The 24,829-nt window shown below is 36.5% G+C and overlaps 1 protein-coding gene across 28 annotated transcripts in view; it reads left to right on the plus strand.

Moving 5' to 3' along the window:
- birc6 (baculoviral IAP repeat containing 6) overlaps positions 1-24,829 on the plus strand; it is a 156,234-nt gene that overhangs the window by 53,907 nt on the left and 77,498 nt on the right. For all 28 annotated transcript variants that reach the window (XM_087290400.1, XM_087290404.1, XM_087290420.1 and 25 more), the window contains exons 45-60: positions 63-190; positions 2,705-3,270; positions 3,704-3,879; positions 4,166-4,262; positions 4,353-4,547; positions 8,215-8,415; positions 9,074-9,353; positions 9,453-9,709; positions 9,890-9,998; positions 11,358-11,582; positions 11,926-12,814; positions 13,379-13,522; positions 18,326-18,455; positions 19,361-19,492; positions 20,135-20,296; positions 22,708-22,881. In XM_087290400.1, coding sequence (XP_087146526.1) covers positions 63-190; positions 2,705-3,270; positions 3,704-3,879; positions 4,166-4,262; positions 4,353-4,547; positions 8,215-8,415; positions 9,074-9,353; positions 9,453-9,709; positions 9,890-9,998; positions 11,358-11,582; positions 11,926-12,814; positions 13,379-13,522; positions 18,326-18,455; positions 19,361-19,492; positions 20,135-20,296; positions 22,708-22,881 — 3,865 coding nt within the window. The remainder of the gene's footprint in view (positions 1-62; positions 191-2,704; positions 3,271-3,703; positions 3,880-4,165; positions 4,263-4,352; positions 4,548-8,214; positions 8,416-9,073; positions 9,354-9,452; positions 9,710-9,889; positions 9,999-11,357; positions 11,583-11,925; positions 12,815-13,378; positions 13,523-18,325; positions 18,456-19,360; positions 19,493-20,134; positions 20,297-22,707; positions 22,882-24,829) is intronic.

Here is a 24,829-nt window from a genome sequence, read left to right on the forward strand (position 1 = left end):
TGCTTTCACAGTGATCTATTTGGGAAAATGTCTCACTGACTCATCTTCTTGTCTCTTTCCAGGTCGGCCCCACAGCAACACAAGCCTTGCAGGAGTTTTTAACCAGGTTGCAGGTGCACCTGTCCTCCACCTGTCCACAGATGTTCAGTGAATTTCTGCTTAAACTGTTGCACATCCTGTCTACGGAGAGGTACATGATTCATTCAGCATCTATGGAATTACACCAGTGTTTAATTCATCATTAGTCAATCTTTTTGTTTGTCTTTTTGATTTTAAACATGCTTTTTAAAGTGAGAATTAGTCATTTAAAATAGAGACTTGAGTACAATTAATGTTTTATTTAACACTTTACTTAAGGGGGGTGTTCATAAGATATGTATTATGAATCTGAATGAGATTTTATGCATGCTTATGGCAACTGGTTAAGTCATTCCCTCTATTATGTCATTTTAATTGCAAAGATCACATTGTTTGAGTAGTTTTTTTGAAAAGTTGACATACATCATGATCAGTCTTTGTTATGATAACTTGAAATTATTAAGACAACAGAACGTGTCATAAATCTCTCATAAACATGATTTTTTAGGATGTCGTTATTATTGTAGCATTCATTTTATAACATTATCCCAATGTTTTTCTTGACCTCAACTACAGTGGTACAAATTTAATTTAATGTTACATTAAATGTCAATAAATGTTAACGATGCTGTTTTAAATGAATTGACACTATTGTATGTGAGCATTGACACTATTAATGAGGAATTCTAAAGACAAATTTATGTTGTTCCACTAAAAAAAAGTGATCAGAAAAAAATTCTTGACACAATTATAATGGGCTTATGACAATCATCGGGGGTGCAAAGTTCTCACCTTTTGTCAAAACTCTTAATTTTCTTCCTAAAATGAGCCATTCACTTGAATTGTGTACATCTATAAAGCATTTTTTGAGGTGTGGGGTGGGGGTGTATAATTGCAAAGGCTACAATATAAATATATAAACATATTTAGACACATCTCTGTCTGAGAGCAAATGCATAATACTGTAATCCTCTTTGTATGACAGGCTTATTAACCAATAGAGTGGAGAGTTTGCATCCCTGAATCATGTTTATGACTGATTTGATGTCTTGATAACCTCAGGTTGTCCTATCAAAGATAGGTTATGGTGTATTTGTTTATATCAAGTTGTCATGACAGAAAACATCTCAAACAAGTCATTTTTGCACTTAAAAGACATAACTGAGCTGATGATGGTTAAAGACAGTTGTCGTATACAGTGTTGTGCTAGTTACTCAAATATAGTTAGTTACTAGTTATTTAATTCAAAAAGTCACTCAAATACTTTATAGATTACAGCGAAAAGTAATACATTGCTGTTAAGTCGTTTTTGAGTTACTTTTCCAAATAACTCTTTCAATTCTCCCATTAATGCCCTCATAACATCACTTCAGTGCTGCATGGAGAATACACTGTTGATCAACTTTACAGTTTTAATTAATTTGGATTCTCACAACTAAAACACAAGACAGACTTAAACAAAAAGTTATTTTTAAACAATTATTTAAGTCAGACTACCAGCACAAACATGAAAATATCAGAAAAAAAGCAAAAACTAAAGTTTCTTCAGCATCATAAAAGTTGTTGTATTGAACCCTTAAACATGTTAAATACATTCGTTAAATTCACTTTATAGTAAGATGTAGGTTAAACTGCAGCCATAATTAATGAATTTACAAAGTAACGGACAAACGCCTCATTGTTACGAAAACCGATTTAATATATATAAAAAGTAATGTGTTACAGTAACTAAATCATAAGAAGTGTTACTGTACTTTTGAGAGTAATGCATTAGAATATTGAGTTACTTCCTAAAAAATACTTAGTTGGTTTTTATGAAAAGTAATGCATTACTTTAGATTTGCGTTCTTACCCGGCTGAGCCTTAAACTCTTTCAGAACTTGCAAGGATTTAAAAAAAAAAAAAAAGCTAATACATAAAGTAACTCGCATTACATTTAAAAAAAAAAAACTCAGATATTATTACTTTATTACACAGATATTATAACTTCCAACACTGGTCTTCAGCCAGGGTGTTCTCGAGGTCTCAAAATGTTTTAAATTTCAAAAAGAAAATTTTAGGCTTTAAAGTCTTAAATTCACTTAAATATTGGGTTGTAGGTATTAAATCATTTTAAACTTAAATTTAAACATCTTAATTTCCCTATGTCCAAGTAAAGCTACCCAATCGGGCTGATACCCACTCACCAATACTTTCTCAAATTTTTTTTTTATATATTACATTTTTTTTTATTGCAAAGAGATATAATTTACAATAGCTGTTAGACAGTTTTACAGCAAATTCCTTAAATGAAATTCCCTAAAGAAAACTAAAGCATCACATCCCTTTACATGATCTTCCATTAATGCCAAAACTATTTACAGAAGTAACCGCTCCATTAGAAAAAAATCCTTAGTGTTTATCTCTGTACAAGTCTAAAATTTAATTCATAATGATCTTAAAAACATCTTAAAGGTTTAAATTTGATTTGAAGAAACCCGCAGAAACCCTGTAAGTATGTATAAAATCTCCCTTATAGTAATAACATGTGTCCTGTCATGATTTTAAAGGTTTCATGACAGTCTTTTGAACACCCTTCAATTAAAATTAAACCGTATTTTATTTTTACCCTCTTCTCTGTTTGAAGGGGTCCATTCCAGTCCGGTCAGGGTCCTTTAGATGCACAGGTGAAGCTTTTGGAGTTCACCCTGGAACAAAACTTTGAAGTTGTTTCTGTGACCACCATCTTGGCCGTCATCGAATCCATCACCTTCCTGGTTCACCATTACATCACCTGCTCTGATAAGGTGGTCTCACGCAGCGGTTCCGACAGCTCTGTTGGGGCTCGTGCCTGTTTCGGGGGCCTTTTCGCCAATATCATCCGTCCCGGTGATGCTAAGGCCGTGTGTGGTGAGACCACACGAGACCAGCTGATGTTTGACCTCCTGAAACTGGTCAATGCTTTGGTGATGCTGCCTCTGTCAGGTGATAGGGAGTTCAGCGGGAGGCTTCCTCCAGCAGGTGGAGCTACTGACAGCGTGTCGGATGAAGAAAAAGTGTGTGGAAGTAAAGAGTGTGGGGCGGCAGGCACAGCTCAGCATCAGGGACCAGCAGCAGGAGTGGCAGATCTGGTTTTGGCCAATCAGCAAATTATGAGTCAAATCCTGTCAGCTCTGGGGCAGTGCAACAGCAGTGCCATGGCCATGATAATTGGTACATCACTTTATTTAAAAATAATAAATGTTAAATTATATTATATTATATTATATTATATTATATTATATTATATTGTATTATTTTACATTATATTATATAACATTATATATGAGGAGATTGTGTAGTTAATTCTATAAAGTAATTTATTACAAAAACATTAAGCAGCACAACTGTTTTCAAAATTGACAGAAATGTTTTTAACCACCAAATCTAGATCTGCAGATGTTTTTTTTTTTTTTTGATTGGTCATTCAATATTGAAAACTAGAGTAATGGCTGTTGACTTTGTTATCAGATAAATATTTTTTATAACGTTTTTAAATATTAATACAAATGATTAAAGTTTATTTTGTAATGATATACAGTATATTGTATAATATTGAATTTCATGCCTTAATCATTTTGCTAATGTGTTTTATCTGTCTGTCCAGGTGCTAGTGGGCTTCACTTAACCAAACATGAGAATTTTCATGGAGGGCTGGATGCCATCTCGGTGGGCGACGGCCTCTTTACCATTTTGACTACTCTGAGCAAAAGAGCCACATCCGTCCAGGTCATGCTGCAGCCCATTCTCACTTACATGGCCTGTGGGTATATGGGCCGACAGGTAAAACAAAACAAAAAATCTCTCACTATAAATGAGATGTTGCAAATGCATTACATTTTTACATGTTATTTTCTATTATTTTCTAATATAATATTAGTATTATTAATAATATATTAAATAAAAAATAACAAAAACATGTTTTTTATTTTATTATTATTATTTTTTTATTTACACATTCGAACTACAACAAATCTGAGAAAAAATGTTGTCCTGTTTAGCTTATCTGGTTCCATATGTTAATAATGAAGTTAATATGCATTGATTCTTTGTGTTCATTCTTTTACAGGGATCTCTCTCAACATGTCAGCTTTCCGAGCCTTTACTGTGGTTTATTTTGAGAGTGCTTGACACCAGTGAGGCTTTGAAAGCCTTCCATGACATGGGTATGTAAACACTAGTACTGTAAAAAGAAAAGAAAAAATCATTGAGCTAGTCTGCAGGTTCTGAAATTGTGTGTCTGTATGCATATTTAGGTGGTGTGCAGCTCATCTGTAACAACATGGTCACCAGCACACGGGCCATCGTGAACACTGCACGCAGTATGGTGTCCACTATCATGAAGTTTCTGGACTCTGGACCTGGAAAAGCAGCTGACGGCAGCCTGAAAGCACGAGTGCTCACCTCAGAACCAGACAATGCAGAAGGACTGCACAACTTTGCTCCTCTTGGTACAGCAAACATGCTTTTTTTTTAAAAGCCTTTCTTTTTCTTTTTTTTTTCTTTTCGGTTTTTATTGCAAAGACATAAAATTCAAAACATCTTCTAGATATTTGTCACTTTTACAATTTTTTTTTAATCTAATTTCCCTAAACAGGAAAGAGAAAAAAACACATTTCTTCATGACAATAACATATAAACATACCCCTTAACTTTTGTCTTGCATCCTTTATGCCAAATCTATTTACAAGAAAAAGGGGATGTGGAAGAAATATTTACAATAAAAAAATCTTAAAGTTCTACATCAAGACATTCTATAGGTCTGTACCAACATCTAGAACAGTGGTTCTCAAACTGTGGTACGCGTACCACTAGTGGTACGCGGGCTTCCTCCAAGTGGTACGCGGAGGAACCGCTGAATAATGAAAGAAACAATTAACACTTTTAATCCTTTAATGCATAATATAACATCGATGTGATCAGCAGTGGCTGTTTTGTGAAGCGTACGATCACAACGCTGTGCTTAGAATTTTTATTTTAGTGCTTTGTGTCATAAGCTGCTGAAATTCAGTTTCCGAAGTTTAATTGATTCTGAAGCGTGATTTGACTGACATGAAAAGTAGCCAATCACAGTCGACCTTGTCTAGTTGCGTGAAACGTAAGGGCGGGACAAATGCTTTCTGTGTTGCAGAGACAGAAAAAACAACTTAAAAACAAATGTTTTGTTGGAATAATGCTTCTCGGATGTTTTCACTATAGAGATGTCTAACAGAGTAATTAAACCGCGGACATATTTCCTGCCTTTTTGATGATCTACATACACGTTTCGGTTTCGCTCTCCGACAGCCAGTCGACTCGCCTCTGACCTGTCACTCCTCTAAATACATTCTGAATGGCGGCGCGGGAATGGAGGTATTGCGCAATTACTAATTTCTGCAAATGTGGCGAGTGCTTTATTTTAACACGAGAGAGCGCATTCATGTACGCAAATCGCTAAAACAGATATGCGAGCTCCTAAATAGGCTTTTTTTCAAATGAACTGCAAGACCTCTCATGATCGCCTGTGTGCTCAGATTGAATATAATCGCGATCTCTCCACTATTAAAGTAGACATTATTTATCTTTGCTCCTTGACTAAATTTAGTCAAAAGTATTCAAAGTTATCAAGTATTTAGAATTAGATTGATGCATGATCGATGACAATGCTAATGGTCTTCTTGTTTGGCTGTGTTGTAAAGTGAAACTTACTTTTAGCAAAGGTGGAATTTATTTTTGTTTCTTTACGACAAAAGAATTATGCTGGAAATGTTTCTGGATGAGGTATTTGTGTGATTTATACATTTAGCTGTATTCTGATCTGTCTTAAAGAATTACAGGTCAAAACAATCCGTTGTTACTTGTTTATTTATCAAAATTAACAATAAGGCTCTTAAAGCACTGCTTTGATAAATGTATTGTTGTCACATTTTAAATACCTCAAGTAAAATGAAGCCATTTGTTTTATTTTTTTACTGACAGTGTACTTGTATTTTTTTTAAGTTTCTATTTTAGATTAAGATCAAGTGTAAAATAAAATCTACATGTGATGTACAGCTATTTAAGAAACAAATTTGCCATATTGTAAAGAAAAATAGTGTAACAAATGTAAATAAAAGGCTAAATTTAAATCTTTTTACCATATACTTTAATTTAACCTTTCAAAGCTTGAAAATATCGTTTAAAAAATGGACAAAAAGTGTCTCTATGGCCTTAAAGATTATGTGGTAGTTTTACCAATGCTTTTGAAAAATATTAATTGTCATGAAAGGAAAAAATTGACCATACTTCCTTTGTTAGTGCAAATTCCTATACATGTAGCTTTGGGATTTAAGCAATTAAACCATAAACCATTCAATCAGGTTTACACTTAAAAAAAGTGATTTCATAATGAAAATCTGATTTTTTTTTCAAAAGTAACCAACTAGTACTTTTTAAAAGAGTACTTTGTACTTTTACCTAATATTAGTATTATTTACTAAAATTTGTGTTATTTTAGCAGTGTAATAGTATTTTTACTTGAGTACAAAAAAGATATCACAAGCATTTAGTGCAGGTTTATTATATTAATAATATATGATTAATAAATATTATTATTAATGGTTTTTATTTGTATCTATTCCTATGCAATGTTTTATGGGTTGCTGAGAATACATTTCATGTCTTCAATACATAACATGTCAGTCTTGAAAAAAAAATTAGGTGCTGGAAAAAGTGCTTAAAATTCCTTGATTTTCATTAGGCTGTGCCTGTATGAACCCTGTCATATGTACATTTAACATATATTTCAAGATTTGTCTGAAAGTGTAGGAATATGACATATAGCCTATATTCATAAGGTCCAAGCAACATCTCCAGCTTTTGATGAATAGGCTACTGTGAATACTTTAGATTTAAGTACAGCAGTTTTCTTTTTACTTTTTAAGAACAGGTAATTTTTAATGAACTTTTAGAAGCACATTTTAACTAAAACTTTTTTTTTTATCTGCAAGCACAGTTAATGTTCAGACTATTAAAAATGTTTAAAGTGATTGACAATAATACATATTCTTAATAATAGGAATTAATTTGCATCATTTTAAACTGTGCACACCTGTAGCTGCTAATTAGGCCTACGACGCTATTTTTTAATACTGGTTAAAAAATAGCGTCGTAAGGTGGTACTTGGAGAGACAATTTTTTTCTAAGGTGGTACTTGGTGAAAAAAGTTTGAGAACCACTGATCTAGAACATCAAGAAAATCGTTGACTGCTTACCCAAATATAGTTGCTCAAAACTGAAATTAAAAAAGAAAAGTGAAAATGGTTAGCACCCAAGCTCTGCCTTTTCATATTAACATCAGTTTATCTAAAATGTGAATGCTTAAAAATGTTAATCAAAAAACTCTTTTAGATTTTGATCTTATTTTATGATGTATTATTTGCTGTTTTTGATGTTGTTGTCTTTTTATAAGTGCTGCTCTACAAATATCAATCACATGCAAATAATATGTTAATTTTTATTTTATTTTAAATTTAGATTTTAATTTTATTAATAATAATAAATGTTTGTTGAGACATAATATATGTGTGTGTGAATTATATAGATATATGCATTATGTATGTATGTGATATTCATAAAAACAAAACTACTATTAAACTAAGCAATTATGTTTCTTAGATATTATAGATTATCATTAAACTTAATATATTATATATATATATATTTTTTTTTAAATTATTATTATTATTATTATTATTAATGGTAATTGTACTAAAAGCAATGATGACTGGAATAATGTCTTTTTTTTCATTTAATAAATGCCGCCTTGATGAACAAAATAATTTTATTTTAATTATTGAATAAAATAATAATAATAAAAAAAACTGACCCCAAACTTTTGACCGGTTGTGTACATAATAAATATACACAGTACACACACGTATATTATGTCAAAACAAACTCGCAATTCATCCTTGCACAGCACTACTTTTTTATTGTTGTAAGCCTTTTTATTATAGAAAAATGTTGTTTATAAAAAGTAAATTTGTTTGATCTGTTTTACAACAAAATAGCTAGAGAAGTGGATATGGCAATAAACTCAAAGCTCTCTTTCTCTGTTCATCTATATTGGTATTGATAGCTTTTGCTGTTCTCTTGCAGGCACCATCACTTCCAGCAGTCCCACAGCACAGCCAGCAGAAGTGCTGCTTCAGGCCACACCTCCACATCGAAGGGCCCGATCTGCTGCTTGGTCTTACATATTCCTTCCTGAAGAGGCCTGGTGCGACCTCACCATCCACCTGCCCGCTGCTGTTTTGCTCAAGGAAATCCACATACAGCCGCACCTGGCATCCCTTGCCAGTGAGTGTACACACATGCACAATATTTGTGGTCCAAATCCTACATGACACAGCTGTATTATATTATATTTGCAGAGTATATGAAGCTTTGACCTATTGAAGTCTGCTCTCAAGGTTTTTAAATTAAATCAAATTACAATTTAAATTGCAAATAAAAAAATATTAAAAAATTATTTAATTAATAAATTTTTTTTAATTCAGTTCAAAAATTTAATTACATGTAAATAATAAATTAAAATTTAAATTACGGAATTAAATTAGTATTTTTTTATTTTGATATAACAATGCACGGTTACATTATTTGATATAACGGTATACATTATTTCAAAATAAATGTAATTGCAATTTTCTCAGCCATACAACTTTTCTATTTTAAAAATAATGCAAACACAATAATAAACATTATTATTATTATTATTCTATTTTTCTTATTCTTAAAATAATAATAAAAATATTAACATCAACAATTGTTTTAAACAGTTTTGAGAGGTTAGATATATACTTAGTCAAATTTTTTATTAAATAATGTTAAGTGCTGGTTTATGGTAGGTCAGAAGAAGAAGGACATTTGTTTTATTCCTCCGCGAAATCTGTCTGTAATGGCTTTTGCCCTGGAATCGGTTAAATTAGTATTTAATGCTACTCTTTCTTTTCCCTAGCATGTCCATCCTCGGTATCTGTGGAGATCAGCGCAGATGGTGTGAACATGCTTCCCTTGTCGACTCCAGTCATCACGAGTGGTCTCACCTACATCAAGTTCCAGCTGGTAAAGGCAGAGGTGGCGTCTGCTGTGTGTCTGAGGTTGCACCGGCCGCGGGACGCTAGCACTCTTGGCCTCTCGCAGATCAAACTACTGGGCTTGACTGCTTTCGGAAACACTTCCTCTGCCACTGTAAACAATCCATTCCTGCCCTCTGAGGACCAAGTCTCCAAAACCAGGTATCTGTGTTTTACCAATCGGTGTGTTGAGAAGTTTGATTTCTCATTTTAGACCCAAGTGTATAATAATAATTCAAATTTTTTGCCTGTTTTTTTCAGTATTGGCTGGTTACGGTTGCTGCACCATTGCTTGACTCACGTTTCTGATCTGGAGGCCATGATGGCCAGTGCTGCTGCTCCTACAGCAAACCTCCTGCAGACCTGCGCCGCCCTGCTCATGTCTCCGTACTGTGGCATGCACTCGCCCAACATTGAGGCTGTGCTGGTGAAGATCGGCCTGCAGTCCACACGCATAGGTCTTAAGCTCATCGACATATTACTGCGTAACTGCGCGGCTTCTGGAACGGACTTAGCCAGTAAGACCTAACCATCATTTTCATAATAATTTCTCCTCACTGCTGATTGTCCTCTATATTTGAATAATACATGACCCTGACTCTTGAGATTTCAGACTAGCTTTTTTCAGACTAGTTTGAATGTAGCAGGATTTTATTTTGCTTTTACTTTCAATTGCTGATTGGTGTTCTTTGTTGTAGATCTGAATAGTCCGTTACTCTTCGGGAGGTTAAACGGACTTTCCTCAGACTCTACTATAGACATTCTCTACCAGCTTGGCACCACTCAGGACCCCGGTACCAAAGACAGGTGTGTTCTCTTTTATTATGGAAAATGATATCACAATACTTGCTTATTGCATAAATTGTTTGTAGCCTGTTCTACAACTATCTTTAGACTGATTTGTTTGTTCACTGTATCAGGGCATCTGAAATCCTGGGCATTCAATCATTCATCTATTTTTTTTATTCATTCATCCTTTCTTTTGTTCATTCATTCATTTATGCTCCTATTTACTCATTGACTTCATTCAATAATTCTCCCATTTACTCATTGGTTGATTGATTGATTGATCCACCCATCCATCCATCTATTCATCCGTCCATCCATCCATCCATCCATCCATCCATCCATCCATCCATCCATCCATCCATTCATTCATTCATTCAATCAATCGTGCTCCTATTTACTCATTGGTTGATTGGTTGATCGATTGCTTGATTAATTGATTCATTCATCCATTAATTTATCTACCCATTCTTTCATTCATTCATTTATGCTTTCATTCATTATATATCCCATTCATTTACGCAATCATTCATTTATTCTCCCATTTACTCATTGATTAATTTATTGATTGATTGATTGATTCATTCATTCATTGTTTAGTTTATCCATTCATTAATCCATTCATCCATTCATTCATTATTTTTCCCATTCATTTACTTAATCATTCATGCTACTATTCACTCATTGACTTCATTCATTCATTCATTCATTCTCACATTTACTTGTTGATTGATTGATTCAACCCTTTATTCATCCATCCATCCATCCATTCTTTCGTTCATTCATTCATTCATTCATTCATTCATTATTTCTCCCATTCATTTACTCATTCATTCATGCTCCTATTTACTCATTGGTTGATTGATTCTATTTCTTATAGTATTGAAACTCATTTACACCAAATAGGAAAACAAGTAATGGTTCGGTAAATCATAATTCTGACAGTCATAACTGGCCTAAGTTCAAATAGATATGACTAAAATTCACCTCTTGTCTGTAATTATTACTCATAGTTTTACTTCACTGTTGACTTTAATCACAATTATGATTTTCAATATCGTCATTATGACTAATTTAATCATTTGAAGCTGTCATTGATCTGAATTAGCCTTCTATGTATTTTACATTTCTCAATTCAAAGAATAAAATAGTAGAGAGCATTCTGAATTATTTAGTTTTATTGCTCAACAAGAATCTACGCATTTAGCTGCTATGGCCATCATAAAAGTGTCTTTTCATTATTACACAATATAACAAAAGCTATATCAAACATTCTACAAAATGCACTTTATTGTATTCTTATGGGTTTGAGTTTATGCAGTTTTTAATTATTTACTATCGATTACTGATATTTTGGTTCTGTTTTTGTTTGTACTGTAGGATCCAGGCTCTGCTCCAGTGGGTGTATGATTCCTCCCGGGTTGCTTCCCTGAAGCAGAGCTCTCCATCAGGCTACGTTGGCCCAATCGCTCCGCCCCCTCGGGAATATGGCTTGCTCATGCCCTCCCCATCACACCTGCACTGTGTGGCATCCGTCTTGTGGCACAGTTATGAGCTGCCTGTGGACTACGACTTGCCCGGCCTACTCAACAGAGAGCTTTTTGAGTGAGTCTGCACAGATAAGCACACTATTTTTTTTGCAGTCGCGCAGAACAAAATGTTCAAGTAAGAGTTGTGGATGAGTGCTTGTTTATGCCTGAGGTAAGTTTTTAGTGCTCCGCATCTAGAAAAAACGCTGAGGGTGTATATTGAGCTTGTTCTCTTCATCCTCTCTTCAGGTATGAATACTTTATAGGTACAGAGTAGAACAAAGTGAAACAACCTTCGCCATGTACACGGAGCAAATAAAACACCGGCAGCCGTTAATACTAACAGTTCTGAGCATAAGTTAAACATGAGGATGTTTTTTAGGCCACCTGAACTATTAATTCTCTTCAATGTCTTGCAGGTTGTTGTACAACTGGTCCATGTCTTTGCCCTCTAACATGGTTTTAAAGAAGGCTGTGGACAGCTTGCTTTGTTCCATGTGCCACATCCACCCCAATTACTTCTCTCTTCTCATGTCCTGGATGGGTATCGTGGCGCCCTCGTCTGCCCAGACCAACGCGCAGCGCCGGATGGCCATGACCGACGACGGCAAGAAGCAGCATGACTTAAACAGCGCCGCCTCCCTCACCGATGACTCCAAACATGCTCGAACACCAGTAACCGTGCCCATCTCCCTCTCAGAGTGCCAGCTGGTGACCCTTGCAGCTGCATCCCAGTCTCCTGGTGCCATTCAGCAGCTGTTAGACTCCGGTCTGCCTTCCTTGCTGGTGCGTAGCTTGGCTGACCTTTGCTGCAACCTGTTGGTCAGCGCGGATCTTCCTTTACCTTCAGGATTCTCCTCACAGACCGAGAGACGGCCGTATTCACATAACCAACACTCACCTTCCTCCACCAACAGGCCGCCTTTGTCTCCTGAGCTCGCGGCTCCGGTTTTGCGCTTTCTTACAGAAGTAGGAAACAGTCACACCATGAAGGACTGGCTGGGTGGCCCGGAGGTAAACCCGCTCTGGACGGCGCTGTTGTTTCTTCTGTGCCACTCGAGTGCTAGTGGGACTGCTAACGCTAATGCAAACAGCAGCAGCAGCAGTGTTTGTGGGCATGGAGCATCGCCCAGCACTTCACACGCCAGCGCTGCACCTCACACATCAGGTGCGTCATACTCACTGGCGTCATCAAGCCGCAGTAGTGGACTCACCACACAGCAGAGGACCGCCATCGAGAATGCCACAGTGGCTTTCTTCCTGCAGTGCATCTCCTGCCATCCAAACAACCAGAGGCTCATGGCACAGGTGTGTTTGGAAGGTTTTTTTTTGATTTAGCAAAAAAAGAAGTAGATATAATAAAAAGATAACATTCCTGTATGCATAAAAATGTAATTAAATGCAAAAAGATATATATAAATATATATATATATATATATATATATATATATATATATATATATATATATATATATATATATATATATATATATATATATATATATATATATATATATATATATATACACACACACACACACACACACACACACACACACACACATTTTTTTTGCATTTAATTAAACCTAATTAACCAAGTTAAGCCTTTAAATGTCACTTTAAGCTGTATAGAAGTGTCTTGAAAAATATCTAGTCAAATTAGTCGAATATTATTTACTGTCATCATGGCAAAAATAGAAGAAATCAGTTATTAAAAATTAGTTATATAATCTATTAGGTTTAGAAATGTATTAAAAAAAATAATTCACAGGCTAATAAATTTTTTTTTTAACTGATATACACATTGTTTTCACACACATTTCAACGAAGTCTGTTTTCAAAATTAAGTATTCTGTATTTGTCGTTGTAAAGGTTCTGTGTGAGTTGTTCCAGTCAGCTCCTCAGCGGGGGAACGTTCCAGTCTCAGGGAACATCTCTGGATTTATACGTCGACTATTTCTACAACTCATGCTCGAAGATGAGAAAGTTACTGTCTTCCTTCAGTCTCCCTGTCCGGTAGGAGCTCACACTTTCACAAACATATGCTTTGAAAATCCACCTAAGCTGAAACAATGCTCTCCAGAGCTGTTCTTTTATTTTATATAGAAGCTGTTTTGCTTGGTTAGTCTGTTAAATGATTTATTGCAGTTGCTGTAAAGCTCCGAAAAGCCTCTTCACTCACAGGGAAAATTACCCTGACCTTTACATCATCTCAGAGGGATTTAAACCTCCATTGCCTCTGAACTGCAGCTCTTTTCAAGGCAAATCACGCTATTGCTGACCACCAGAGGGCAGCTGCTTTCTCAAATTCTCATCATTTATGCAGAAGCTAGTAGTTTAACTGAAGAAAATGGCTTGTTTTGTGGAAAATGGAGAGTGTAAAACTATTTTGGTGGGAGGAGTGTCGGGGAAATTCAGTTTTGCAATTGGTGTGGCAATTACACACTTCACCTTTCACATAATCTAAATGTTAGAGGACATAACGGCTCACCCGTTAGACAACACATAGAGTTATGCCTCTCCTCTGTCTGCCAAACTGGAATGAAGCCAAATCGTAAAGACGTAAGATGTCTTTTTTTAGCCGGAGAGTCGTTCAGCAGGTCGTTCCTTTGGTAAATTACCGTTGGACTGTGTGTGTTTCAGCTTAGATTAATCATCTGGCTTTCACAGAGAGTCCAGACAGAGGAGCTCTTAAAAGTTAATGTTTACACATTAGATCAAGTCAGAGAGCCGGGCGATCGGGGGTGTCCTCTCAAAGGCATGGATGTCATTTTTCCCTTTCAGACAGACCTTTACCTCCACCTTCAAGAGGGATGAGTCTTGCCTTTGTGGATAGGGGAAAGCTTTTGAGATGCTTATTGTTGTTTTATGTTATGATTAGTGATGAGCAACGATTACATCTTTTAATTGCAATTTATCAAGGGATTTTTTTTGTGATGTAATTATATTATATACAGTACAAAACTCAACAATGACTTCTAAAGTAGTGTCTTGTGCACTTTTATTGTAAAAGTTCTGGTATGTGAAAAAGTGCAGTAGTACTTTAAACAGCTGAGGTGTTTTTATAACCTTTACTTATTAAGAGTAAAATATCTTGCACATTTTTACTTTAATGTAATTAAATTAAATCTAAAACCAAATCTGTTTGTCGCTGACAGGTCATTTAGTGATAATTGAGTGATCATCGTTACATCTGTGCTTTTTAGCTCCTGTCGTTTCACCACACTGTTCTGATAACCAGCTTGATAGATGACAGCTTTATGCAGGAACTATTGCACACTGAATCTGATATTTTCATCCGTAATTTCCGTGCGTTAAAAATAAATTCAACCTCATGTTGTGTGATTCGTGTTGACACACTGCCTCCAAAACTTCTTCTATTTTGGAGGAGAGAGAGGAAAGCAAAGTAACACTGCTTGAACTGACTCTAAATTTTTTTACGTTTTTTCCTAATGGATTCATTAATGTGCAATGGGCCCAGTGTGCAAGGTTTTTTATGTGACAAATTTTTCGCATATGAATATGAGAAAAAAAAGGCGTACAAACATTTTGAACTTCAGAGTGGAAGGAAGTTTAAATGGTCAATACACAGTGTTCACTAATCCCTACTAACCTGAGCACAGGAAATCTTAACTTCACTTCAGGATGTTCATTCGCAGATTTCCACAGTGCCTGCCGTGTAAATACAGGGTAATTCTAAAAGAATACCACAACTTTGAAAATCTAATATTTGATCAAAGAAACATGATGGAACCTTGGGTAATTAATCAATGTGAAGAGCACTTAAAGTTTTTTTCAGTAGAAAACAAGTTCATAGATGTTCAACATGACCTCAGTCAGAAGTAATTCAACTCGAGAGGAAATTTAGCTTGAAGTGAAAAACATCCCAAGAGGAAACTGGAGCCAGTGCTTTGATTGGTGTGAACCCAATATAAGTCCAATTCCAAATATTCTCCTTGGTTGAGAAGCATCCCACCACTCTTGTGATCCATTGTGTGTGTGGATTCAGACTAGGCTTGGGCGGTATCCAAATTTTGATACCGTCAAACCGCCTCCATATTTTACCCCGGTTTCCGGTATTACCGGCGTAATAAAAAAATTATGACGTAAGGCTCAGACAGCGTCACCAAACTGTTGGCTTGAGCCTAAACCATTCAGAAACTGAATACATTCTATGCGACCTTAGGCTCGCGGTCAGAGAGAGAGAGAGAGAGAGAGAGAGAGAGAGAGAGAGAGGCGACGCACAGCACCCCTCTCTCTCTCTCTCTCTCTCTCTCTCTCTCTCACACACACACACACACACACACACACACACATACACACACACACATCTCTCCCGCGATTTATTCAGAAATTTACTCCCACACCATAAGAAATCTGGCCGGCTCCCGCGGTACTGCAGCGGGAATGCAGAGCTGTAATCGGGCCATAAAAATTATACCCGATAGGTCCCGAGTCCGACAGGTACAGTTTGATTGACAGCTTTATAAAGCCCAAACCCATTTACAGCCCGACATTATTCAAATGTGCTCATGCACACAGCTCTATTGCATTTTTTCAAGAATGAGTCATTTATATGTTTTAACATCATTTATTCGTAACAAACGTAGACTAGGCTATATGCCACTTAAAAGTTGGAACAAAGAAATAAAGTAAGTCCTCTGTAACATCGTAACATATCAGCACTCTATAGGTCTAGGTACATGCACTTAGACTTTATATTGGCCAACACACAAATGAAAAAAAATCTTTCTTAACAAATCAAATTAAAATAAACTCTAAATGATGACGGGTATTTTGGCAATAACGAAATTAAGGTAAAGGCTCTGCAAGATGTGTTTCTCCACTTCTCTTCACAATCTGGCATTAAGGCGGCGGTGAAGCTGAATAATAAAAGAATAATGCCACCATTAGCCTGTATACTCTGTCTACATTATGATTATATGGTTTAATTAATATTTATTTATAATTAAAAAACCCTTTACTCACCAAGATTAGGCTACGTGTGTTTGTGGAGGAACATTTAAATCCACAGGCTTAGCGCAGTCCTGCGCTCACGGGGTCCAGCAGCTGAACACCTTTTCCTGCGGCTACAGGTCGAGATGCAGAGTTCTGATCTGGCTGATTTTGCAAGTTTTGGGTTGGATTGTTTGTTCATCTTCTACCAGTCAGGAACATCCATTTAATTTTCCATGACAGCAGTTTCACTTTAGCGAATGGCCTCTTCTTTTTGTCTGTCAGCTTGCGGTTTAGGGCTCTACCGTAATACGCAGTGTATGAGCGACCGCGAAATACCTGCGGCTGGAATGCGCTCTTTCTGAGTGACTGGCTTGACCGCCGTAATAATTCGCTTTTTTTACTACTTCATCATCATTTGTTTCACCTTTGCAGGGATGGATTTTAATGCAGGGATTTGGATTTTTTCGGGTCTTGCCGGGTTCGGGCAAAGATCTTCAGCTCTAATGCAGACCTCTCGTTACTATTAACCACGTCTCCCTTCTGTTCAGTCGAAACCGTAAATACTGCCAAACTGCAGGACACTTTGAAGCGCGACATGTCACGTCACCTCTCCCCCTCCCTCTCCCTCTTCCTCTCTCTCTCTCCTCCACACTGTCCCATGATGACAATCACACATATGTTTTTGTAGGCATTAAATAAAGGATATTTATATTTTATAACGGTATTGAAACTGACACCGTTGCTATTTTTAGATCCCGCGGTATACCATAATACCGAAATACCGCCCAAGCCTAATTCAGACCCAGTGAGGACTTTATAAATAATTCAAATATTCATTTTATAATCATCACTTTTTAGTTGACGCAAGCAGAGCTTTAAAATTCCATTGCTTTCAAATTTTGTTGAATAGCACTCAGTTTGTTTCCCCCACAGCTGTAGTATTTTCTATTGACATTTAAATCAATTTCTAAAACATGAATAAAAGACAAGGTCTTTGTTCATGATTAAGGATTATATATCATTTCTTTGAGTCATTTTGTTCTTTTGGTCATTAGTTTATTGAACTAGAGATTAAGTATTTAAAATGATTCCATATGTGTATTATGACAACGGTTCCCAACAGGGGGGTCCCGGCCCACAAGGGGACCTCAGCGACCTCTGTTGGGGGTTGCGTCATATTTTAAAAAGTTTTTAACAGTGGACAATAAGGAGAACGATTATGTTGCCTTAGTTCATTTTGTGATTTGTCTTGAGCAGTTATACTGGACCCAGGTGAGGAAGCTCCAAACATTTCAGGTCTCAGCACTAGCAATACTGGAAACATGAAATGCAGGATAGTTACCTGAACTATGGTTTTATTCCATTTTCTCGAAGCAGAGTCGCTAACCCAGCCACAGTGTGTTATCTGCAGCAAGTTCTTGCTAACAAATGCATGAGGCATCCAATTAAGCGTTTCCAGTCGACTCATCCCAAATACCGCAAGGTGTACCAATTAAAAATGGCCTACTGATGTTTTGCTTTTATATTTTTATATTAGGCTATTATTTGTGCATAAGTATATCTAGATAAAGTAATAAACATACAGTTCGTTTGAATAATTTTATAATACCTACTGCCAACTTATGAGTGATATCATCATTAGATGTGGAGGGGGGCCTTAAAATATTTTTATGGGGAAATGGGGGGTCTCAGGCAAAAAAGGTTGGGAACCACTGTATTATGAGACATTAAAAATATCATAATAAGGACACTAAGATATATGTTGAAGTGCAATATCATCCTAATGCACCTTTTTACTGTATAATAGGTTTGCACACTGCTAAGGTGACCCGTCGCTGTTTTTCTTTTGCTCTGCCTCAGCTTTATAAAGGGCGCATTAATGCCACAAGTCATGTGATCCAGCACCCCATGTATGGAGCAGGGCACAAGTTTCGCAAACTGCATCTGCCCATCTCAACTACACTATCAGAAGTATTGGACCGAGTCTCAGGTATGGATACACTGCTATTCAAAAGGTTTGGTTAGTAAAGCTTTTATTTTTAAATAAGGTATCATAAAGCAATTCAGTTGATCAAAAATGACTGTAAAGACATTTATAACATTTATAGACGTTAATATTTGTAAATAAACAATGATTTGATCTTTTATCTTGAAAACAAAAAGGTTTTACACTTATTAATTCACGGTTTTCAGCACTGATAATGTGAATTGTTTCCTGAGTACAAAATCCACACCAATGTTTTTTTTTAATCAAATAAAAACAAATTTATTTGATTTATTAAAAAAATAATTGTAGACAATTGATTTAACATTTTTAGTACCATTAAGATCATTCACATTAGCCATTTAATTCACAAAACATTTTCCCTTGATCAGGTTGAATGAATTTCCATCAGTCATACAGTGAGCTAGTTTTGCATGGAGCCTGCAGTAGTCTATCAGATCTATTAGATTCAGCTTTTGCTACATCTTCAGACTTTCAAGGTCTGATGCACAAAGCATGTAGGGCTAAAACTGTCATGTGGCATGGTCATCAGCATGTGTGTGTGATGAATTGCTTGTCGCTTGAGACCTTGAGTGTGGCAGATATAGTCTTAGTTTCCTCTGAAGACTTCAAGATATACCGTACATAAGTTGTCTTGTCTCGGAGCTGTTCTCGTGCTTGCATCACTTCCATAGATGGAAGACCCTCATAGGAAGCACAGCAGGTCGTTATCGTTATGGATTGCTGTTTCTTCATGGGCATATTACATCTTTACTTTCAGATATTCAGATTATCAGTTAAAATGACATGTTGTTCGTTGCATATGTCTCTAAAGGGAAATGTATTTTTCGAGCCTGCAGGCTGACTGCACACGTACTGTGAGATAACTTGGTATTTTTTTAACCCTTTAGATACACCTAGCATCACAGCAAAACTGATCAATGAACAAAAGGAGGATAAAGAGAAGAAAAACCATGAGGAAAAGGAAAAGATGAAAGCTGATAATGGTTTCCAAGACAACTACAGTGTCGTTGTTGCCTCAGGTACTGTTTAACCCTGCATTGAATCACTGAAAATCACCCTGCATTGCATCACTGAAAGTTTCCTATCACTGCATGCCGTTAACAAGAATATGGAAAAATACTAACAGCCGACTAGTGCAACCATCTAACAACCATCCACGAACTACTTAAAAAAAAACTCAAGCATTATAACACTGTGCCAGCCACCTGAAACAACTTAGCAACCAGATAACAACCAACAAGATTCCGCTTTCATCGTCTTACAGCAACCCTTGCCACCTATAAAAAACCCAAAACAAATGAACCCAAAATTCATTTAGAGATATCTCTAATTACAATTATGACTAGTCAAAACTCATTTAGAGATATCTGCAAATATTTTTCAATGGAAGTCAATGGAGGAATATGACTAGTCATAATATATTTGCAGATATCTCCAATCTGATTTCGTACTAGTACAATTGTAATTGCAGATATCTCTAATTGTCATTCTGACTAGTCAAATTATAATTATGACTAGTCAAAATATAATTAGAGATATCTCTAAATATATTTATGGATAGTCAAAACAAAGGTTTAAATGCTAAAACGGCTTGCCATAAGCTTTTGTAATTATTGATCTAGTTGGATCAGGTTGCAGCTCATTTTCATGTTGTGTTCCAGGTCTGAAGTCTCAGTCGAAGAGGGCCTTGTCCACTCCTCCACGTCCTCCATCCCGACGAGGGCGTGTCCTTAGTGACAAGCTGGCAGCTTCCTCAGGAGTTGATCCGTCTGCCAAAACCATCAGCGTGCCTGTCTTCCACCTCTGTCACAAACTACTGCCGGGTACAAACACGCACTCTTGTTCTGTCACGCGTTCACATTCTGTCTGCTCCTCTCGCCCACTCTGTACTCTTTTGCGTTCCTCACCGCGCTCCTCCATACAGATGAGGAAGAGCATTGAGGTCACCCCGGTGCCTGTCCCCATCTGCCTGGCACTTCACCTCACTGCATTTATTCAGAGAAGCAGAGAGTCTGATGATGCATGTCAATTTCAAAGCTTCCTTCTATGTCTTATCTTGTCCCCTTTTAAGTGTCGTTCAGTATTTGAAGTGTGTAATTTCTGATCCGCCATGCTGAATGGAAAAAAGGTTTTTACACAGTTGTACACTTTCTCATCTGCCATTTTGTTTTTGCATTTGATTCAGTGAAAAGAATCAGAACCTATCATTTAGATCAGTGTTTCTCAACCATGTTCCTGGAGGACCACCAGCTCTGCACATTTTCCATGTCTCCTCATCCAAACACACCTGATTTAGATCATCAGCTCATTAGCAGAGACTAAAAGAGCTGTAGCTGGTGTGACAAACAAAAGAGACAACCAAAACATGCAGTGTTGGTGGTTCTCCAGGAACATGGTTGAGAAACACTGATTTTCTGAGTTTCATATATTTTTTAAAACTCAATAGAGAATAGAAAAAGAAACTGGTAGCCATTGATGCGTACAGTGGGAATTGAAAATATTATGGAAGTTGATGGTTTCCAGTTCTTTAGAATATTATCTTTTTTTTAAGCTCATTAAGGGTTGGAATCACTTCCAGGGTGAGAAAATGGCGAGAAAAAATTCTTTATTACAAAATTTGTAAATGCTTGTTATTAGCGACACCAGTGGGTGTTAAGTGAACTGCGGTGGGGCAGCAACACACTTGCAGACACTTAAGGTTGGTTTATACTTCTGCGTCAATCGCATGCATATGGTCTGGCGCAGCCTTTGCGTGGTTGCATAGCCCTCACTGTGGCTGACGCAGATGCTGACACGCACCCCTCGAGAAATGTAACTACACGTTGCAACAACGCATCGCGCAAGCTCTTACATTGGTCAGCTTGGTAGCTGTGATGAGTGTGGGTGGTGCTGTAGCCGCGAGCGAGTGTTTACAAGTGTCGAGTCCTGTAAAGTAGCTCCAGATGGAAACTTTTGTTTTGTGTTTATCTTATGAATAATGTTGCTGCATGTCCGCTAGTTCCTGCCTCTGAATAAGCAAGTTTTAGCTACTTGTACGTTTAAGGTAGAGTAAAAAAAAAAAAAAAAAAACCCGCGAAGAAACCAGACTCAAAGGAACATAAAAACCTACTACCAGCTAGTGTTTTGAAAGTGTTATTGCAGAACAACACAAACAGTGCACAGAAATCTAAATGCATGGCTTCGTGAAAGGCAGGTGGCTTGGGTCATTGCGATCACTCAATGCAGAAATATAAACCAGCTTCTAGCATGCAGTAAAATTCAGTTCAATTCACCTTTATTTGTATAGCGCTTTTACAATGCAAATTGTGTCAAAACAGCTTCACAAAGAAGATCATAGTAAATTGAAACAGTGTAGTTCAGTTTAATGTAATTCAGTGATTCTGATATTGTTTTAAAGCAATTTTTCATTATTTTATTAGTAGACAAAATATATTGTATACACCTTTGCAGCAGTATTGACCTTATTCTTGACATACGAGCAGGCACAGCCATTAGAATCTTTTTGGCTTCCAATCTCATTCACTTTGATTAATTTTCATACATTAAAAACAGGTTGTTATGCCGCTCAACAATGCAAATGGACATTTTCTTATTATATTGTTCTACTTTTTATAGTTATGAACAGACTTGTTTATAGAGCAAGTAGTTTGACCGTTTTCTACTGTTTATTATTCCTAGTCATTTCTCTCATAGAAAACTGAAAAAAAAACTTTAAAACATCCAAAAGCTGTCCAAACTTTTGATAGAAAGGTTTAAAAGAATTTTTAAATATGTGTTGCTTGCTTTCCTCCCAATAAAGAAAAATCAGCAGTTAAGAAAACATCACAAATTAAAATGGATTTGCACAATCTCTGATCACTGACATGTCTAGAGATAAGCTAGTTAAAATTGCTAGTTTGATTATAAAGTATATTTAAGACTATAGATCTATATTTTAGACTCTATAGATCTGAATGTTTACAGTAATACCATTGTTTGAATTTGTTCCTTTTCTGTGAGACACATAAAATGGCTAGTGCAGTGTTCTATAATCGTTTGCAGAATAGAGCAAGCAAGTGCAAATGTCAAATCTTTTTATTATTCCCTACAAAAACATTCTGATTTTGCTCCATGCAAATCATTTAGGCTTCGTTATAAGCTTTGCACTCAGTGGCAGTAGAAAAAGTGATTAATACATGAAAATACTTTAGTTCAGTACCTCTTTTAATATAGCCTCAAACCTTTTTCCCTCCAGGTCAGCCGTTGCCACCGGAGATGACCTTGGCCCAGCTGCTGACTCTGCTGTATGAGCGTAAACTTCCTCAGGGATACCGCTCCATTGACCTGACCGTCAAACTGGGGTCAAAGATCATCTCAGATCCTGGCCTCTCCAAGACTGACTCCTTCAAACGGCTCCGCACTGAGAAAGGTATGCAGACGTCTCATATGCAAATACATCAGAAGATTTTGTCATAAACAAGGTTGTCATAGTTAACTGCTAAAATATAAATATTAGAACTGTTCAAAATGTGTTTAGATTAATTTATGAATGTTTCAGTTACTAATTGTGAATCTCCTAATTCTTAAACTGAAAATCATTTTTAAGAACCTGCGCATAAGAATCAGCAGTCTGCACATGAAATCACACTATTCTTGCTATGTGTTTTAGATCCTCCAGAAAGAACAGACTCGCAAGAATCATTCATTATTTCATCAGAAATTGATTTCATGCCACTTTGCTGTGATACTCAGTCTGTGCTCTTATCCAAAAGTTTGTAGCTTCCCTCTGCCACACACGTTTTCTGCCAGCCCTGGGAAAACCGCCTGATTGGCCGTCTGTGTTGTTGTGGTTGCGCAGATATTTCCCCTGTTGTGTCCTGAATCTTCAGATGTCAAATGATTTTGCTTTGCTCTGTCAATGATGTGTTCACACTTTCTGAAGGAGACAAAACAAACCCACACTGTCCAGACAATGACAGCTGGCTTCCCATTGGATAGCCAATGCTCTTGATTGATTTGGCCCTGTTGGGGTGAGGCAGTGTTCATACACGCATACATAGAGTTCCTGCTGATGATGTCAGCTCAGGTGAATCTGCTAACACAGAGGGCTGGATGTCACGGGTGTCAGTAAAGTGTCCCGCTAGTATCCTAATCAGCCACAACAAAATGTCAAGTGATTAAATCCCACTTCTCTGGGGTTAATCAGCAGTCTTATCGGCAAAAATCAGTAATGTTGACTACTCAGTTTGTTACAACCAGTACAATTTATCTTCTCACTAAACTTCAGAATTTAGTGCATCCACTTTTAAAAAGTTTTTACTAATTATTTTCAGTGGTAATGTCATAGTTGCTGTTAATAGTACAGTAGGTTAAATATTTTGGTATAAGGACCAAAATCTGTAAAGAAATTCAATTCATGTTTATTTCTATCGCACATATATTATATAGATTGTGTCAAAGCAGCTTAACATAGAAGTTCTAGTAAATTTAAACTGTGTCACTCCAGTTTAGAGAGTTTAGGTTCAGTTTAGTTCAGTTCAGTGTGGTTTAATTTTCACTGCTGAAAGTCCAAACACTGAGGAGCAAATACATCGATGCGCAGCTCAACAAGTTCCAAACCAAGCAAGTGGTGAGGAACAAAACTTCCCCAATTGAAGAAAAAACCTCGAGAGAAACTAGGCTCAGTTGGGAACGACCATTTCTCCTCTGGCCAAACTTCTTGTGCTGAGCTGCAGTTTAGGCACTGGAGGCTGGAGAACAATGGAAATGTTTTCATCACCTAATGTAATCTATGCCACAAATAATGTGGTATATCCACAGAGACTTTTAATTTCCAATAAGCCAGTTTAAAGCTTTTGGTGAACTCTCTTGCCATTATAAAATCGCCTAGTTTAAGATCTGGTTTCTATAAAAACGATCATCATCACTGCCTAATTGCTATGAAATGGGTGTCAGACCAGACAAGAAGCACGACGTTAAATTCCATTGTTCTGAGCCATGTCTTTAGAACATGAACATTTCTTTTATCGCAGTATTTTCTATGGAGTTTCAGCACTTACCCACCGCTCCAGACAGCACTTGCTTTTAAACGACCTTTCATATTATTTTATGCTTGAACAACCAAATGACTAAGTCTATTTAACAGATTATATTTGAATTAAATTACATTTTTAATGCAGTTAAAGGAACCTTATGAAATTAAAAACTTTTCACAGGAAGTTTATTGATGGCTGAAATACCTTTGCCGTGCATATAGCCCATTAAAGCAGTTCTCGCAGTAGTAAGGTGTACCTTAAAAAGTAGTTGTTTGCTGCCAACTTGCAAGTATAAAGTTGCAACATGCAGATCCAGACTAGAAACATTGACTACATTTACAT

Source organism: Danio rerio, chromosome 17, assembly GCF_052040795.2.
Source record: "Danio rerio strain M-AB ecotype USA chromosome 17, GRCz13ab, whole genome shotgun sequence".
Taxonomy (NCBI): domain Eukaryota; kingdom Metazoa; phylum Chordata; class Actinopteri; order Cypriniformes; family Danionidae; genus Danio; species Danio rerio.